The sequence below is a fragment of the Centrocercus urophasianus genome, unplaced genomic scaffold (assembly GCF_019232065.1).
Source record: "Centrocercus urophasianus isolate 14NV4802_14NV808 unplaced genomic scaffold, USGS_Curo_1.0 seq_13, whole genome shotgun sequence".
Lineage (NCBI taxonomy): Eukaryota > Metazoa > Chordata > Aves > Galliformes > Phasianidae > Centrocercus > Centrocercus urophasianus.
In genome coordinates, this window is record NW_024884475.1 from 49290081 (window position 1) to 49310720 (window position 20640).

At 38.7% G+C, this 20640-nt stretch overlaps 1 protein-coding gene across 4 annotated transcripts in view; it reads left to right on the top strand.

Annotated features, from left to right (window-relative positions):
- The window catches only part of TENM3 (teneurin transmembrane protein 3), a 383293-nt gene that overhangs the window by 80870 nt on the left and 281783 nt on the right, over window positions 1-20640 (top strand). For 3 of the 4 annotated variants that reach the window (XM_042811517.1, XM_042811518.1, XM_042811520.1), the window contains exon 3: window positions 10323-10601. The exons of the other annotated variant lie outside the window; for it this stretch is intronic. In XM_042811517.1, the coding sequence (XP_042667451.1) occupies window positions 10323-10601 (279 nt within the window). The remainder of the gene's footprint in view (window positions 1-10322; window positions 10602-20640) is intronic. 4 annotated transcript variants of the gene reach the window in all.

Genomic DNA, 20640 nt, shown 5'->3' on the forward strand with positions numbered 1-20640 from the left:
AGTTTAGCCTGGAGGTAAAGTTACTAGGTCTTTCTAACTGGCGGTGAGCATGAGTTCTCTGTGTTTATCATTCAGCACAATTTGCTCTCAGCAAAGCCTCAATGTGAATTTCTTTTCATGCTGCCCCTTCCAGTTTTGCAGGAGAAAGTGTTCATATGGATGTTTTTGTATCTTTACTATTCTGAAATTCTTAGGAGCCTAGTAACTCCTTAGTCTGCAAAGAGAGGGGCTGGACTTAACAAACAAGCAAAGAAAAAGAATTTCTTCCCATCACAGTATGCTGGGTCACTGATATGAGACTGCTGAAAAGCAAAGCCATTTACAGTATGTTACACTGTGCTGATGAATCATAGCTGCTGTTCAGCTGTCTCTCCGTGACAATTAGATTTAGGTGCTGGAAAAATCTCACTGTTCAGTAAAAGGAGGACCTGAAATAGTGATTTATATGTTAGGACAATTTTATGTTATTATTGAAGATGTTAAACACTGTCAAGGATTCGTTTTTAAGATTTCAGAAGTATGAATTGCAACTTCTAGTCTAATGTAACAGGACGTCAAATTTTATTGTTTTTTAAAAATTACCTGCTTGAAATGACTTATTTGGGTAACAAAGTGATTAATCTCAGTCGCCATAAATGTCAGCTGCAGGATTAAAGGATCTAAATGGTCATGGTTTCAAACCTAAAGTTCCATGTACTTCAAGCCTTCCGTTAAGAGGCAGTGGGAGGGTAGATAGATCAACCACTTCTGAGTTTCCACTACCTATGCCTTGTCAGTGAGATGGTTTTGACTGTCCGGTATGCAAAGATTCTCACCAGAACTGCATTAGCCTGCTGTGTGGATTATTTACAAGCAGGTATGAAATGACAAACAAATGACTTTGCATTCTCCCAGTGAGCGAATTAATCACCATTCAGTGACATGGCAGTGCCATCTTTGAAAATCCAAGGCAGCTATCAGAATTAGAGTTCTGCGTTGTAAGCTGAGTGTCCTCACTATGATTCTGGCAGACTCTTTTCTGTTATGCTAAAACACAAGCCACCTGCAGCATCCTCTTCCTTTGAGCAGGCAACTTTTGTGAGAAGCATACTGTTGCCAGCATGTGCTCAGTAATTCTGTGGCCTTGAGCTAAGCACATAACCTTCTGCCAGCGGTGCTTTTTTTCCTTTCCTCTCTGTAATACAGGTATAATAACACTTGCCCACCTCACAGACGTGTTGGGAAGATTAATTAGTTTATGTTTGCAAAACGCTTTGAAGATGAAAAGCGCTGTAAGTGCTAAGTAATATTATCATCTTACATTGCTATACTAGTTACTTCTTAAAGCAACAATAAGAAGTTAATTGGTTTTCAGGTTCCAGGTGATAAGGATCTGTTGACTTTTAAAGTTATTCTCTTAGCTGCAGAGTGGTCGTGAGGAAAACATTTCACTTTCATTTGATTAAGAGTATATTTAGCTCCTGCTCAGTGATGCACGTGCTTGCTCTAAGGTTTTCATCTAGTTGAAATTGGCCCCTGGAGGGTCATGGTCTGTAGATGAGCTATGGATCTGGAGACAAAGGGCAATTGTGGTTCTCTAGGGAAAAATCAACCTTGGTTATTGGCAGTATGCTGCTTGATCAGGCATTTCTGCATGGCCTTGGTCCACAGAGTGAAAGCCTTGTCCTGTACCAGACCAATTGCAAAAGAAGGGAATGAAGTTCTTGGTCATAATGATTAGAGATCTTGAAGGCGAGCAAAGCCCCCAAAGACTTTTGGCTTTATGGAATGGAAGACATTCTGGAAGGTCTGTGTTTGCCCATACAGCTTCATGGAGCGAGATGTGTACGCTGCTCCTGTTCATAATAAGTATCTGACTGGAGGATGAGGGAGATATGTGAGTTGCACACGTGGCTGTGAAAGATGGCTGCAGTGTGTCAATGTCCATTGAGAGAACAAAGCATGCATTTGGAGACAAGGAGTCCTGCTTGCTGATTTAGTATCAAGAGTCAGGACTCCAGGCCAGCTTGTGAGGGTTACTTGTTCCATCACTAGCAAACAGAAGTGGGAGGAGAGACAGAGAAGTGAAGCAGGAATAATTCCTCAGTCAGATTATAGTTTTTGAAAGTAGTCTAAATTGTCACTGCTTACTTGCTTGAGAGGCAGTGCTTAGTGTTACTTAACTTATCGAAGCCAAAAGAGAAAATGGAAGAGCCATCAGATCAGATTAGTCTCATGTTTATGTTTGCACTTTTTTATTTGCCATGCCATAGATACGTTTGAGTCATAAACCCTTTCTTCAGTTTAATGGGCTTTCTGCTAGACAGAATAAATTAAGCCTACATTGCATTACATCTGAATGTGAGCTTCGCTGTGGATGTGTGAAGGGAGGTGTGCACGAGAGAGGGAAGAACAAGGTTTTTCTGTGGAATCCTTGGGTTTTATCCAAGTTTTAGATACTGGCATTTTTTGTGCTTACCTACAGTGATCTGAGAGCCTCATTCTGCTTATGCACTGTGGAAGAGACTCCTATGAATGTGGGGTATTTATTTTTTATTCGACAAATAGAAATGTATAGGGCTGTTCTGAATATGATCGTTTTCTTTCTTTACACCAGTTCAGAGCCTGTTGAAATGATCAAATTTTTTGCTATGGCACAATGTACCCCTTTCTCTGTCCACTCTCTTGTGGTGGCAGATGTGCCTTTCCTCCTGCAGAATTACAGTGTGGAGTTCTCCCTCCACATCCAAAGGGATAGGATTGAGCCTGGGCTGTATTCTGCACGCTTCTTTCCCTGCTGCCTCCTTCCTTCTCACCTTCCTTCCCCATTCCAAGCCATATGTCATGTCATTAGCATCCTACTGACCTTAATGTGGCAGTTCATACCTGTCAGATCTGTGGTTTTAGGCTCTCTGCAGACTGCATATCCATCATCTCTGCATTGCTTACCCTCGGGTCATATTTTCTTCACATCTATCAAATTTAGGCTTTATTTGTATTTTGTAATAAATGGATGCTTAGATGTTGATGATTTGCAGTTTGATCCAAACTTTAAGATAGAGGCCTGAAATATCTATACTGTCATTCTGCTCATGATCAAGACTTTGCACTCCTTGCTACTCATGGAGTTACATTTCTATTTTAAATCCACAGAATCTTCTTTTTTCCCTTGCCACCCAAGTTTTGGACAGACACGATAGTTTCCCTAATTTAAATTGTATCTTATTTCATCATTTTCAGAAAATCAGATTTTTTTGTCTGAAATCCAAGAATTTGGAACTGTAATGTTTGAATTATTAATTCACTTACTGAAACACGACTGCTTATGCTGCAGCTTGAAGCTTTGAATTGTGCAATTGTAAAATTATCTGCAATTGACTTTAATCTTAATCTGTGATACCTTCAGAAGTACTTGATGAACAGTCCTTTATCCTTATACTAGATTAAGAAGTGCTTATGTTCTCATCTGTGGATTAGTACTGAGGATCCTCCCACCATCTCCAAGCCTGCCAGGGAAAAAAACAGAGTGCCTTGTACCATGCCGAAGAGTCTGCACGTTTCAATCCTAAATTGAAAAACTAGTGGCAGGAAGATATTTGGTACCATTTACGTTTATTCTGTTCCATCTCTTGAAATACAAATTTCCAAGACCAGTGTTAAAAACCTGTGTTTCCTTGCATTTTTATAGCTTAGTGCTACTGTGATGAATACATGGTTAGTCTGATTATAAGGTTTGATATACTTTAGCTCCCTCCAGGTATTGAAAGTGGGTCTTTTTTTTTTCTTTTTTTTTCCTCCCAGACTATATTTGGGTTTTGGATCTTTTCCCATAAAATTCTTCTACCTGAAGTTGCGCAAGTGCTTCTTGGAGAGCTCTGTGTCACTGCTGCTAGCTCTCAGGAGTCGCTGCAAGTGTGGCTTAGTTCCCCACCTGCTTTTGAAAGTCCATAAAGAACGGGAGAGCTGTATGGTTTAAGTTTGCTTAGACAGTATATGGTTTCATGCTGTTTGGTTTTGTGTAGTTTACTGAACGTATTCAGAAGCTGCTTTCTTTCAAATGAATCTTACAGTTCCACTTGAACTCAGATAAGGGCAAGAAAAGGTGGTAAGGGTGGAAAGGAGAGTGGAGCAGAAAGGTCAAGAAACAGGTTAGGTGACGAGGAAGGAGGTTGTGATGAGTGATGAGAAAAATGCAGAATTTACTGACAGGGTAAAACCACGAGGTAGTGGATTAGAGTGATCTAAGTTTCATAGATAACTTTCACAAAATCAGAAAAGAAAATCAAGACGAAGTAATTAAAAAAAGATCAGAAAGAAAATATGTATTAACACAGGCTAAGTGTGTTACTTGTCAGTCTTCACTTTGGTTGCTTGAATCCTGACACACAGAATTCAGCAAGTATAGCTTTGGAACTTTCAGTTTAGTGAATGTACTGTGTAGTCTGTGCAGCAGAATGGATGGTATCACATCTATTACTCGTTCTCTCTTTTCTGTAATTGTATTCTACCTGCCTAATACTCTGAATTCTAAAGGCAGCATTTGTACACTTCTTATCAGAAGTTTATAAAGCATGCAGGGCCTCTATCTTTTGCCAGTTCCTTTTCTAAAATCTTCATCCTTTCATTTCTAGCAAATTTGTTCTCTTATCCATTTGCTTCCAATTTTATGCCCTTCCTCTCAATATCTTTCCTTGGAAAGCACTGCCTTAGAAAGCCTGACGTGCTGTCTTTGCCACCAGTAAATGGAGAAGAAAATAAACATATTTTATTTACAACAAATAACACATTTTTTTTTCCTTGAGAAACCAATCAGAATTGACATTTAGAGGTAGATAATGTTTCACATCTTTTGGGATTACTTGGGATTCTTGTCAAAGCAGTGCAGCTCTGCTTTGAGCTTTTACGAAAATGGCATCCTCTCAGTGCTCCAGAGTGACTATCTTGTCACCTGAGAACAGAAGGGATGATTCTGCTGTTTATCATTCCATACAGAGAAACTCCTTTCACCATCTTTTACTCACACATGATTGAATGCTTTATTTTTTCAGGTACTGTTAAAGAGATCGGCCCAGCCAGCTTGCAGTTACCAGAGCTGTTCTTTCATGGTTGTCATGTACGTGAGTTAGGAAGGCTACTGTGGAATCAGTAGAATGGGTCTCCTGGTTTTACAGAAGTGATGTAGCATTTCAAAGGCATGGTGTAGCCGCTTTCTGGTTCTTGCTCTGCAGAGAGTAATCAGAAGTTCTGTGGATCAACTCCAGGCAAGGAGCTGCAAATAAAAGACATGTGCCCATTGCGTGTATTAGCTAAGCAAAAGGATACAAAAGTAATTCCCAGTATCAAAATAGCAGAAAACTATGTGGTCCTTGCAGCAACGATTTTGACATCATTTCTGTTCATATGCTATTTCAGTGATAAGCACTGGACCTGCATGCTCTAGTCTGCAGAGAAAAAATAAAAAAAAAAGAGAAGCTCTTTTCCAGGTTTTCTTTCTGAATAAATTATGTTAGTCTTCTTTTAGTTAAAAAAAAAAAAGATAGAAAAAAATCAGAATTAAGTACAGGAACAAAGAAATATAGAGAAGAATAGAAATGAGAAGATTGGTTCTCCTGAGGACTGTGATCACATCTTGTTTTTCATCTCTCTTGCCTTAGTTGTTCCACAATTTGTTTTTCTAAATTTAGTATTTTCCTGTAATGCATTACCGCAGAGTGATTACAGGCAAAATGCATTTGAGAATGATTTCTGAACTGCATGGAGGTGTTGTGGGCAGACAGAAGGCAAGATACAAAGGAAAAATGCTGCCAAGTCTTAAGACTGGAGCAGGGACTGGCAAGTAATGTAGGACATAGATACAACAGAAAAGGAATGAAACTTTATTGGAACATTAAGAAAGAGCAGACGCAAATACAGCACAAGGTTGAGCATGCACATGGTTGGATTTGAAATTTCTACCATTCTGGTTTTGTCTCTACTCTGTGATGGCAAAACTGAAGGCAGCAAAGGTGCTCACGCTACAGTTTATCTGACTTGAAATAGGAGTGTGCCTGTGTATATTTTATTGCTAACCTCACTGATGTTTTCTAGAAGGCTTTTTAGTTTAGGAGTGTTTCTTTCCCTTGTTCCCAAAATTATCAGTAGTTGCTGACCCTGGCTCAGAGACTTTGCAGTAGTTAATGGATTACGCAGGTCAGTGGTGATGTCTGAAGTTGCAAATTCTCTGCTGGTTATTTTTTTTTTGCTGGTTCATCTGTTTGTTTGTTTTTCCGTTTTTGTGGTTTGTCATTTTAGGGGGATATTTCTGCTTTAGTACAGATCCAGTTTAAAGCAAAGATTGACAGCTGAGAAGCCACAGAGCCTTTTTGTGTTTTGTTCAGTAGTCCTCTCCCAAAACCCTTTTCCACGATAACGTGTCCAACTTGAAGCTTCAATTACTGTAGGCACCTTTAAATAACATCTCCAATTTAGGCCACTGAAACCAATATTGCAGTAGAGCAAGTAGAGCAGGTTGCCATTTAATTTCAGCTGTGAAATCCCGACTTAGTAAAAGAACGTGTAACTTTTGCATACGTTGCACTTATGTATGCACTAGGCAGTGTTAAGGATCTACGATACCGGCCACAACAAGGCCAGGGCCAAATCACTGGACATGCACACCAATATGGTGAACAGCAAAATGGCATTTATTACAAGTGAACTCTAGCTTATATACGCCTATGTGCTTTGTCTACACCCAAAAAGCATGCGTCATACATCCATCACTATTTGCTTTAAAAATTGTTGTTCTAGACAAATACAAATATAACAAAAATACAATCTGGCAGAGAAATTCATGTATATGTGTGTTAAAATTACGGCCTGATATGAATTTAACATGGTTAGAGATGCACCAATCATTCAGGTGAGTTTGCAGCTGGCAGACACCATGTTGTTAACAGTGATTGCTGTACAAGCTGAAAGGTATCTTCAAGTTGTGTTGTTGATTTGTTCATCTGGACATGTGGATGGTGTCAGCATTCGTTCCTTACACTAACTGTAAATTTGTATTCCTAGCCAAAGGAAATGGCAATATCTAATGGTGGAGTGATAATAACATTGTTATCAGTTTTTAAAGCCAAACATCACTGTGAATGGCCCCCAAGCTCCCGAGTTGTCTCCAAAACAAGTTTCATTGAAACATCATGTCTAATTTATTTTTTTTTCCATTTTACACTTCATACTACTTGTAAAGGAAGAAAAAAAAAAAAAAAAAAAAAAGGAAAAAAGCCCTCAAAGCTTTATTTGTATCTATTTACTCTTTCTTCTACATTTTCTTCTCTGAAATTAGTTCATTACAAATTCTCCAAGTTGCTTTTAAGTCATTATGAAATGCTGAGGCACCTATTGTCAGTGGGAGAATTTACAAATGTGTGTATAGTATAAGAAACTGATGATTAAATCCCTCACGTTGAAGTCTTCCTGGAAAGGTTAATTAGAAATGTTAAGAACACAGGAGGGAGAACATCCTGTCTTCATACTCTTTTTTCCACTGAGCCCCTACAAATTTCTTTTCAGTTTTTTTGGTAGCATTGTTCCCTAGCAGGTAAAAGCCCCTGTTCCAGTGTGCAGCCCATTAATTCTGTGCCCCAGCCTCGTTCAGCATCTCCTGGATCCTGAAAATTTCAGGGAATCTTAAGAGGATGTAAAATCTTTGCATTACATATGTATGATTTCCTTTGGGACATAAATTCCTACACAAATACATATTTTTTCCATGTCAACTTTGTTTGTTTTTCATTTGTGTAGGCAACTTATATAGTGTGCAATCCTCTTAGTGAAGCTTTTAGGAAAGCTTTAATTCAGGAGATGATTGAGCCTGATGTTTCTAAAGCTGTTACAGCATTTCTGGGGAATGCTGTACAACTTCAGTGTAGTGAAAGAGCTTTAAAGTATTGAATGTGATGAGAGAGTAGTAAACAACCCCTTTTCTGCATCCAGAATTGCACTGGAGCTTTGCTTTGGCCCTGTAACGTGCAGTTTTGGTTCTCATGTCATTCCAAAGAGGGGTGAAAAAGCACAAAGGAGGTGGAAGCAGGCTGTTGTAAAAAATAAAACTCATAAGCAGTGGATAGGTGGTCCATTGTGCCTGGCACTGAGCCTGAGAAAGTCAGTGTGGGTTTTCATGTGGAGCGCCTGAAGGAGTTTCTCTTAGAAATAAATATTAGTCTGCTTAAGAGCATAAAAATAGTCATTAAAATAGGAAATAAAAGTAAAAACGGCTCAGTAGTCTCTTCAAAACACAGTGTCTGCCAGGGTGGCTGATGCTGGGTGTGCAGGGCAATGCTCTGCAGAGCTGGGTGCTGCTGTGGGTGACCTCCATTGCCCTTGGAGCTGGCTACAGCACAATCCTGCTGTAGCCCCCAGCTCAGCCTGGGAGATATCAGGTCCATAGGTGTATCACGTAACCTCGTAGCCTGGAGGTCAGCAGCTGCTTGATTACTGACTCAAGCAGTCTTGTTGTCAGTGGGGGCCACCTCTTTCTATTTTGCTTCCTTTAACATTGTTTTTAGGACAAACCCAGGGCTGCATCTGCAACAGTGAGTGCTCACACACCTGCATATTGGCCTCTCCTGTCTTTGGTTCATCTGCAGAGATGCTGGAATAACAGATTCCTGTAATGACATATCCCACACATAACACCAGAGGCCAGGCTGTCATCCCTACCTTAAATTTGCCAAAACACTGACAAAAAAAGATATGTTGTAGGCCCCTCCTTTTGTTCTGCTCTGCCTGCTGCTACAGCTGGGCAGTTTGTTTGGCCTGTTTGCTTCCCTTCTTAGTTTTGTCTCTCACAAAACCTGAGCGTTCATGTGGCTTGACTGTTTTTAAATGGCAAGGTACAGCCAGTCCACATATGGCATATTACATGTACTCTTTTACAGTCTGGCCCTAGTCATAGATGTATCTTCTCCCTTTGTATTTGCTTAGATGTGCACCTCCCCAGTGGCTTTTCTTCTCAAATCCTTATTTACAGCAGCAAATAACTTTAGTTAGCTTTGTACCTAGTGGTAGTAACTGATTTTCATTATTTATGAAACTTGCTTACAGAATTCGTTTATGGTTCTGACTGCGGAGTCAGTGACACTTAGTGACCACTTCGTGTGACCACAGCAATAAAGTAATTAATTGGATCACTTAATGTCTTGCCTGTTGACGTGCTTAAACTCTTAATATTTCAGGAATTAATTACACTTTTATATTTTTTCTATTAGTTTTTATTTGAGGGGAGTCTGGTTTTGCTGTATTATAAGCTTTAACAGTGTTACAAACACATATTCTCATGTATTTATAAATGACTAATTTTGGAGCACTTAGGATGCCTATCAGATACAAAAATTGAGCATATATTCTGATTTGTTCCCAGAGCTATCAGAAAACTGTGAGCCAGAATGGAAAAGCATTATGGGTGCTGGCATGCAAATGAGCTTTGCAAAGTGTCTGTATATCATACAGTGTCTTAAATCTACAGACATAAAAGCAGGATGAAGACACAGCCGTTAAAAAGGCAGTCATTTTTGAGTGTCACATAACTTAGACACTTCTAAGTTACTGCAGTGTCATGAGTTTATCGCACCTAATTTATTAATACAATCATTTGGGATTCGCTTATGTCTCTTGCTCTGCCCCAAAACAGAGGCTTGAAAGTCTGCTTAAAATGTGCAGGCTCTGCTTCAGCAGTAAAAGCCTGAATTCAGTGACAGAAAATGCCATCTTACCACAGGGCTGCAGGTAATGGGAGGCAGCATTCCTGTTTGTTTACATTTGTGCATTAAAGGAGAGCAGAGAGCTCCGTGGGGGTTGTGCTCCCATTTAATTTTTCCGGTGCCACACTAGGTGAAGTCTGTACAGGAAATATCCTGTTGCGTAGGCCTCTTTAGTCAGGATGACAAAGGCAATTCTGACAAATACCTTCTACTGCTTCACACTTCAAAAAAGTAAGAAGAAAAAAAAAAAAAAGAAAAAGGAAAGAAAAGCTTGTCATTTACTTCTGATCCTTCCATGTGCCAAATTAGCTTCTCTCCATTTGCAGGTTCTGTTACGTTTCTTTCCTACATGAGAACACTTTTGATGTGTTGAAGCAGTTGCCAAAGTAGTATTAAGGTTCTCAGAAGGGAAAGGGGCACTGCAGAGAGCTGGAGACAGAGGGAATCACTTGATTGTAGTACCTACAGAGTTTTGACAAAACAGCTTATGTGATGCCTGAGAAAATAAGACACATAAAGAGTTTTTACTTCTAACTTCTTAATTTATTATTTATTTTTTTAAAATTCTCACCTTCTGTTATCTTTTTTTCCCCTAATCAGGACAGAATTTTACCCTAAGGCAGTTAGGAGTTTGTGAACCAGCAACTCGTCGAGGACTGGCATTTTGTGCGGAAATGGGGCTCCCCCACAGAGGTTACTCTATCAGTGCAGGGTCAGATGCTGATACTGAAAATGAAGGAGTGATGTCTCCAGAGCATGCCATGAGACTTTGGGGCAGGGGGGTCAAGTCAGGGCGCAGCTCCTGTCTGTCGAGTCGTTCCAACTCAGCCCTCACTCTGACTGATACCGAACACGAGAACAAGTCCGACAGTGAAAATGGTAAGTTCTTACACATTTGCACGTATATAAATCAATGTTTTATTTGCTGTCATGGTTGGCACTCAATCATTTCAAGTCATTAAAAGTTCAAGGAATGGCCTTGAATTATTTATTTACTTTTTTTTTCCTCTCCTTCCCAGAAAAGTCAATATTCACTATCAGTCCTAACTAATAAAAGCTTTGGGCTTGATGTTTTGGCTGTAATTTTGGAAGAGTTTCATCACAAAAAAAGATTAGCTCTGTTTTATCTTGGGCCATTTCACCTGTTACCCTTTGGGAAGCAGCAAAGTAAGTGGTGATAAAGTTGATCCCTGAGGCCAGCTTGCAATCAAAGGTTTCATTGTAAACTCCTCTTTTAAGACATCTCAGAGAAGTTGCAGAATCTTAGAACGGATGAATGAACACAAAGAATGGCTTATTAACAGGACTCATGTGATTGGAAAACAAATTTGATCGTGCTTTAAACTTACTAGCTTATGAGAGCAATTGGAATTGTGGTGAAGATGGACGTGTGGCCTTTGTGCCTAGGGGACTAGATTATTGTGCAATTAAAATCTACAAATAAATCTAAACAGCAGCTTTGCAGGATGTGGGGTATGACCATTGTATATTAAGGCTTAGCTTTTTAAATGAAAGGAGGTTAATGCAATTGACTTGATTCACTTTTAAAGCTTTGCGAAATCTTTTACTTCAACTCGAGGTTATGAACAGAACCTGATGTGATGTTAAATGCTAAGTGCACAAATCTTAGAAAACATTTTATCTTTAACTTCTTTTTGTTTGCAGAAGATTTTCAGCTTCACTAAAATACACTTTTTCTATTAACTTCATGACTTCCTATATGACAGATTCTAAGATGAATAAAGAAAAATGAGTAAAAATGAAAATTAGAACAAAGGCTGTTGCCTAGATGTCTAAACTTCATTTTATTAATTTATTAAATGTGGCTGCTCAGCTGTACCAAAACTGGAGCAATTTTATTTCAACCCTCTGGCATTAGCTTTAAAACATTGTGGTAAATGGCAGCATGAGTGTTGTGACACTTAGAAAGAAAGACACCACTTTTATTTTAAACTGCAAGCAATAATGTTTTGTCCTACTTATTTATTGTTTCAACTTCAGTTTGAGAATGCAGAGCCATAGCTGTTGTTGCCATTGCCTTTCCCTGCCTTGGTGGCTGGTTCTAGCTGAAGACACCTGTGCGTGACATCCACCTCAAAGGGGATTTTGCTTTTTGTGTTGGAATTAGTGCTGCGTGCTACCTGAGGAGGCAGCTGTCCATGTTCAAAACAGCTTTGTCTCAAGCTTAGGAAGTTTATTATGGGCAGGAAGCAGGCTTTGAAGGGGGAGGATAGGAGTACATGCTTAACTCCTTTTGGCAATGGAGATTCTTTTGAATTACTCCTGGTACTTTGGCTGCAAAGCAATCTAGAAAAACAGTTGTTGAGCAGTCCTCTGATTTTTTTCTTTTGAAATCTGTGCTGAAAATCACTGCCTCGAGTCTTTCATAACACCCTATCTTAATGATTTTTTATGCATGTGTATATACACACAGTATCCTTAAGAGAGCTGTATCTATACCTTACCCAAAAGGGTCACTGCTTCAGCTTAGGTATACTTCATTAATAAACCTTAAATTAATAATTCTTATTAAAAAAATAAAAGGGCAAAAATGTTGTTAGAAGAACCCCTCTTAGTGGAAAAATAGAGTTTTGTTTTATATTTTGTGTGAGAGAAATCTGTACGTGTTAGAAAAAGCACTACTCTGCAGTGGTTAAAATCATGCAAAGTGTCTGATGTTTGATACAACTTCAAAGGAGAGTTTAGTCACTAAAAAGGATTACAGTTGATTTATTTATTGATAGGAAGGCCGGCAGTCCAGCTTAAGGAGGTACTAGGAGTGCTGTGAGGCTAATGAAATTTTGATGGCTTGAAAGTCCCCTAGGGCTATGAAACATGTATAACTCAGACTGTGTCACGGGTCCCCGTTTCACTGCAGATGTTATGGAAGTGGTGAAAAGCTTAATCTTCTCTGGTATTTTTCTCTGGATTTTGTTTCTACTGAACCTGGAAGTTTTGGCTCAGGAACAATTTTACAAACATAGTTGAAATCAGTATGTTAAATGCTCACAGTAGAATAAAAAATATAATTTAAAGGCAGGGAAGCAATACCGTCCTGGCAGGCACAGGTTCTCCAATATAAGGACCAAACTGCAGGTGCGAGTTTTCTAAATTTATGGCCTGAAGTTAATAGCTGCACTAGCATGTGGTTAAAATCTGACAGATACGATAAAGCTTTGAATCCAAAACTACCATTGCAGCCAGTCGTCTCTGCTGTGTTTGAAAGATTCCTGTTTGAATTTCAATTGAATTGTTTTACAGATCAACACATTTATGTGCGGTATATTTACCTCTAAAGTAGGTAAGGAGCAACAGGTTATAATAAGCAAAACAACGCCAGATCTTGCTTTCCTTGCCTGAAAGGTCTCAGGTCTTGAGTGATGCTGCTCTTGTCCAAGAAAGCAGCTCTCTGCTTTAAACAGTCTATTGCCATAAGCCATTCTGATTGGAGTTAATGGTACCATTCATGATGATAACTGTGACTTGTCCTATGGGTTTATGAAGTTAGGATTAACTATTTGCTGATTGTAACTATGGTTTCCTTTCTCATCAGTTAGGTAAGAACAGAAGCTTGGCATCAAAATACAATTTCTTTTCCTTCCTTTCAGTTTGTTGGGTATGTTTGCTCTTGGGAAATAGTTGTAGATTGCACCTCCCTCAGAAGGGCAAAACTCTAGGTTCTGCTGCATAATTACAATGAATGAGAGGAAACAATCTGTTGAAAATACTAACTTTTATTCCTGGAGATCTCAAGTGTGTTTCTAAGATCCTACCAAAGCTGTCTGAGCTTTTGTGTGATAATGGCAGAATTAAAATTTTCTTGGGGAAAAAAAAAAAAAAAAAAAAGGAATAGAGTTGTAAATGGTTGTTGTATAGTTCATAAGTTAATATCCTAGTGAATGCCAGCAGATTTTGTATAGAAAACATCAGAACTGGTTTCCAAACATAGATTCTCACCACAGAGGTTCAGATTATTGCTTAGTGTAAATCATTCTGAAAAGAAATATTTTTCTTTGAGCTTGTTCAAGTTCCGTATATGACTCTTGGCTTCACGTTCAGGGAGATTTGTCATGTCAGCCTCTCCGAAGGAGGTCCTGCATCTGTTAATCTGGGCAGCCTACCAGTGTCACATACAGCATGATGTATCAATTGGAGCACACCAAGCACTCATGTGCTTCTCAGTTTTCTTCCTTTTCATTGCAGTTCTCTTTGAGACAAAAGGAAACAAACAACAACAAAGAACATATTGTGAAAAAATGGATCAGTAAATGGATCAGCACGACGAGCATGCTTTTCTTTTTCAAAATGCTGCATCAAGAAATGTGTGGTATTTAGTTATTCTAGGAGCTGTGGCATTGAAATTCAAGCAGCCCATCTTTTATATGCAGCAGACTATGAGCAAGAAATTACAGTTAAGTTTCAGATAACCATGTTGTTTTAAAGGTCATTATATTTTTAAGGTATCTTAGAATTTGCATAGTTATTTGAATTATTTTTAAATCCATTAAACTGCTGTCTCTGACTTTGTGTCATCCAGAAGATGTTAGTCAAAACACAAAGGTTAATAGAGCTAGTTATTCCTGAAGTGCAGCTCTTTAGAAAATTGTGCTTTCATTTAGTTTAGTGTTTTTTTGTTTTGTTTTGTTTTGTTTTAATACATTGCATTTTTGTATTTGTGCAATCGTGACGCTCAGGCTATGACAATAGTTGTAACTTTTGAAAAGATTTTAGTCATTTCAGTCTTAAGCAGGTCCTTACTACTTTCTATCCCTTTCAAAGCACTATCGACCGTGTTTCTGAGAGTTAGACCCTGCAGATCAGTGTGTGCCGCGTAGTTGACCATACTCACATCCACAAAGAGTAACTAGGTGTACGCTTGCGCTGGCACTGGTATGTGAAGGTTTGTTTTGTTGTTTAGTGAAAGTTTCGCACTGTTGGAAATTTGTTTAAATCCAAAAAAATAAATAAATAAAAAATTGGAGGATATTAGGAAGTGATAAAATGGAAAGAAAAAAAAAAAAAGAAAGAAATGGAGAGTGGAGTATGAGATTGTGGCCTCAGGCAGTCGTTCTGAATTGGTTAGATAAATGATTTGAAACTTGGACCCATTTTTCACAGCTATTGAAAAGCAGATATTGCTAGCAGAATGTCCGTTGCTGAGGATTTCTGTGAAGAAAAATTTCCATCTGATCTGTAGCTTGGGCACCTGCCTGCTTCCTTTCTCCATCCTCAGCCAATTTCTGAAGACAACATTCTTGTGAATCTAATATTCTCTTGTCCTTCCAGAATGGTGAATTTCAGGTCTCTGAAAACCAAGAAATACATTGGTAAGATACTCGTCGAGACATTTTAAATCTGTTCTCACTAAGGCAATACATGTATAACATGTACTTGAACTCTGCATTCTTAAATAATGCACATCTTTCAGGAAAGAGTTAGACGTTTTCACATGTTTAACAACCTTCTTTATGCAAAGGCAAATCTTGGAAGAGCTCTACTGAATAGGAGCTGCTTGCTACCTAGTAGGCAAACGCTGAAGCTACTTATCAAAACCAGCCACATATCTGATGAATTGAATATTCATCTTACTGCCATACCACCATTTACAGCTTCTTCACTCCTTCCTACAGTATTCCATCTAGCAATTATCTACTCCTCATTAAGCATGCCAATATCTCTTAAATCCTGCTTCACTGCTGAGAAATTTCATGGCTAGGAAATCCATCTGTTTTATTGTTGACGGAACTCAGCTCTGAAGTAATATTTAGTACCTAAACAAGAATATGCATTTTTCTTTGGTTACATGCACATGGACAGAAATGGATATACGAAAGGAGTCATCCCCAGTTTTCTGCAGTATTGTTGTACATTTTCTGCCTCTGTGCCAATATTTAGCTTGTTATATTATGGTTGCACATCTGTGGACATATTTCAGTAAATCTTCCAAGTGTTAACAGTTAATTCAGTTGAGAATTACACTGATGATTCTTTTGGCTAGTGGTAGCCATAAGAGGGAACGGCTAGGCTGAACTTTTCCCATAACATTTTTGGATCTTCTGTATTTCAGAGGTAAAAGTGGATCCAAAGATCCATCCTAGTGAAGCTCATATTACGATTATATGATGGTATAGGACATCAGGACAAGTGATGATACTCTGCATACATCCAACAAAATCTGATGCACAGGAACTGTAGGCTTAACGGCGGCTTACAGTAATTAGACGGGTTCTGCAAAGAAAGCAAATCTAAAAGGGGAATTTCAAAGAATTCAGCCTTGGTTATCAAGACGATAAATTGTTCTAATGTTGAGAAATGTTGAAAGAGGTGTTTGAAGACCATCTAGCATATCTCAGAATTTCTTAAGAGATCTGAATTTCAGGAGAAAAAAGAAAAAAACAACAAAAAAACACAGATAATGGAGGCAAGGTCAGAATCCATAGGAGGATTTTACAAAGATACAACTGAAAGAGGCTACGAAGAGAAAGAGAGTGAGAGAGTAGGAGTTGTTCAGCTTGCAAAAGAGAAGATTCTGGGAAAACATCATTTCAGCCTTCCAGTTCTTGAGGGGGTCTGTAGAAAAGATGGAGAGGGACTCTTTGTCAGTGGGAGTAGTAACAGGAAAAGAGGATGTAAACAAAAAGAGGGGAATTTTGAATTAGTTGCAATGAAGAAATACTTTACTTAGAGGGTGGTTAGGCATTGGCACAGGCTGCCCAGGGAAGCTGTGGATGCCCCGAACCTGGGACTATTGAAGGCCAGGTTGGATGGGGCTGTGGGCAATGTGGTCTAGTGGAAGATGTGCATACAATGAGGTTGGAACTGGATGATCTTTAAGGTCCCTTCCAACTCAAACCATTCTATAGTTCCATTATTCAATTATAAGATACAATAGGCAATAAAGTGAAGATGCACTCCTTTTCTTGGCATTCATGTTTGTATACATCAAAGAGTTAATTTATTACTCAGCAATGCGGGAAGACTGATAATATATTATTCATAAGCATTCTTGTTTTTGTTTCAGCATTTGCTTGGAAAGTAACTGATCATGTTGTTGATATTTGTACTATTAAATAAAGGATTAGAGGTTACCTAAGTAGAAGAAATTGTCCTGCATGTATAAAGCACCTATAGCCTCTGGGCTTTTTATGACTCACGTCTGAGACATTGCTGAGGAGGATATGGTTCCAGAAGGCAAAAATAAAAAAAAATAGAGAGGACAACTCCATAAAGGGAAAGGGAAAGGAGAAGAAACTGTTCTGAACAGTTAGCCAGGTAACATCGTACAAGAAAGAGCTTTAGAAGTTTATGCTTTGTAACAATAAACATGTGTATGTGGAACTAAGTCTTGTCAGCTACTTGAGCACTTGATACTGATTCCCTTCTGTGGTAGTATAAGCCCCTCCTTGGTAAAGGAGATTCTAGCATAATAGGTCTCTGACATTAGGAAGGCTTTTGACCTTGTCTCAGTCCTGACATACTCCTAAACAGAGGAACATGGTCATCTATTGCAAGATGAATGTAGAAATTATTGAAAAAATGCATGAAGAATAATTAATACTATTTCATGAGCTGGCAAGCTGAATAGTAGTGCTCCACATTCAGTGGCATAGATTTTCTTAATGGCTTGGATAATACAAACCGAACATTGTAACCTGGAAAAAAATCACTTCGTAGTACAGCATGAAAGCTGGGGAAAATGATTCCATATGAAGAAATATAGTTCAGTAAATACAAGTGCTAAGACTTATGTTTACATGAGAATAATCAGTTATCAAAACGTGAAAGACACGTGGCTGGATCACTGTCATTCAAAAAATCATAGAACAATTCAGTTTAGAATGATATTTCAGGTCATATGGTCCAACCATCTGCTCAGAGCTGGACTAACATTAATTTAGATGATGTTGCTTGAGGCCTTATTCAGTTGAGTTTTGAAAATTTCCAAGAGAGATTTCTACATAATTTCTGGGCAATTGTTCCTATGCTTTGCCAGCTTCTTTGTGTTGTTTTTTTTTTTCCTTTATATCTAATCAGAATTTTATTTGCTGTAGCTGTAACCGCTGCTCTAGGTCATGGAACACTGAAGTTATATTTCCACTTTTTACCTTCCCCAGATTGAACAAACACAGTGTTCTCAGCTTCTCCTTGGGTTGTATAGTTCATCACTCTGGTCACCTTTTTCAGCTCCTGCTGAAATCATGACAGTTTGTCAGTGTCATATGAATACTGGGAAGCCCCAAAGTGGATATTATATTCCAGATGTGGTCTTCAAGTTCTGAACAAATAGGAACTACTCACTTCCAAGAGTGTGCTGGCTGGTATTCTGAAGGCAGCCTGCCACGGGGTTAGTTGTTATTGTGGCAAGGGCACGCTACTGACTCCTGCTCAACTTCTTGTTTAGGTTGACACCCCAGGTCCTTTACTACAAAGCTGCTTTCCAGCAGATTCTCAGCTAGTACTGTAAGATGAGGTTACTCTGTCTTTGGAATTCATGAGCTGCTTTCTGCCCACTCTCACAGCATGTTGAGATCCCTCTGAAATGCAGTCTTGCCCTGCAGCATGTTGATCACTCTCTGCAACTTGGCACCATCCACAAACTTGCTGAGGGCACGTTTCATCCTATTCATTCTCAACATGTTAAATGTAATACAAACATAAAACAGCATCAGCCCCACTATTAGCCCCTGAAGAAGGCAGTTATTTAGTGCCAACAGTTTGTCTTTGAGATACTGAGTGCTATTCTTTCTGCCTGATTATCCGAACAGTTTTCCTTACACTGCATTTGTAACCCACCTGGCCAATTCATCTCTCTCCAGCTTAACTATCAGGATGCTATAGTAGACAATGCTGAAAACCTTGCTAAAGTCCAGAGAAAATGTCATCTACTTGTCTCCCTTTGTCTGCTAAGACAGATCATAGGCTGCAGTCGAGTTATTTGGGAATGATCTGCTTTTGGTAAATCCATGCTGGCTGTTCTCAAGCATTTTCTTCTCCTGGATCCCTGGAAGGATAATTTCAGCAGTATTCGTTCAGTAATTGTCCCTGGAGAGTAGGAGTGAGGCTGACTGCCTCTACCTGCTCACATACTCTTTATTTCTTGAAGATGAAATGACTTCTACCTTCTAAAAAATCATCGGGAACCTCCTCCCATTGCCATGAATCTCCAAGGATCTGTGTAATTAATGGACTCTGTCAGCACCCACACACATCTTCCATCTGGTCCCCTGGTCTTGTGCATGCCCAGCTGGGGTAAGTGTTACTAACAGCTCTTCCTCTGCTATGGTGCTTCTCAGCTGGTATTGAACCTGGGATTGAACTGACTTTCCTGTCCCCAGACCTGTGTGCCTAGGAACTGTTTCTGCATTTCTCCCACGTAGCCAGGTTAGAGTGAAGTGTAAACATTTGTTGGCAAGGTTTTCTGTGACACGTGAGGGTTTCTTCCACGACCTCAAAGCATGTCATTTATATGCGGTACAGCTGAAGTAATCCTACTACTGCACTCAGCAGTGCCAAGACAGAAATGCTGCATCTCTGACTGGCATTGGCACTGCATTTTGATGCAAATGCCAGCCAACAAGAAGCCTAGGGAAAGGTTTGCGAGAACAGTCAGGAGTTTTACACTGAAGACACTAGGAAAAGGTCCATTGCAAATGATGCAAGTAGTGGAAAGAAGCTAGCTCAGACAATGTAGCTCCAAGGAGAATTTAGTGAAAGAGATTGCTGAGGACCGTGCAAATATTTCATCATCTAAAATACTTTCCAAAACATTTTCAAATTGGTTTTGGTCAGCTTGTCAGCATAGTTCCCATCAGTCCTGCTTTGTGGGAGAGGATGAACAGAAGAACTTGTTCAGCTTCCCTCGGGTTTTATTTTCTGTAAGTCAAGCGTGTTATCATTTGACCCAAAAATTACTCACAGGAAATGGGTTTAGAAAACAAAGGCTATAAGAAAGTAGCTCTGCGGTTTGTTATAATATTAATATCTTAATTGTTCTTCAAATTGTAAATAGTTAACTTTTGGTAAATACATTTTAAGCTTGCTCTACAAATATGGCCGTTAGAACCCCTAAACAAAATGTGTTCTAGATGTGCTTACACAAGGAAATCTGAAAGAAAACAGTTCTTTTTCATTTGAGTCGTAAATGTTTTAATTGTGAGGTAGCCATGAAAGCAAAGCATGCTTTGCACATCTATAAACTGATGATCTCTGCTGTTTTGATTTGGAATGTTGTTTTGATGTCCTTGAAAAAATCACAGTGGTAGCAGTAAATTGTTTTAATTAATGAATTAGAGAGCAACAGAATTGCTGAATCAGGTTTATTGATGTAATTATCATTGGAATAAAAAGAAAAAAAAAAAACAAAACAACTTGTCAGAGCTGTTAGATTGTTTCATCTGCTGTCATTTGAAAGCGATTTTCTCTGCCACTGCTTCCTTCATCTCTTAGTTACATGGATGTAAGGGTATGTGTATACGTATGAACATACTGATACAAACTTATATATGTATTTATATAATTATTAGGCAAAACTGAAGTAACGGTATAAGGTCTAAATAATAGTTCTTGATAAGAGTGTGGGCATTCATATTCAGTTGTTTAGGAGACTTTATGATTTTTATTTGAATTAAGATTTTAATTGCAATTTCTTGAAGAATTCAATGTAACATCATTAAGAAATAATCTAACAGTGATTTTGTCTCTAAAGTGAATGCAGGCTGGATTACTGTCAGAAGATCAGTAGCAGTGCTAGGTTACTGTTTTTGTATGGTGGTCAAATATTAGATGGAGGAATTAAGCGCAGACTTGAAGTTGTCAAGATTCTTTTTTAATAAAAATGGCCTTAAATGCTTTTGAAATAGACAACTCTTTAAAAGCTGTTGCTAAACCCATGTGTAGATTTATTTTTTATTTTTCTGGG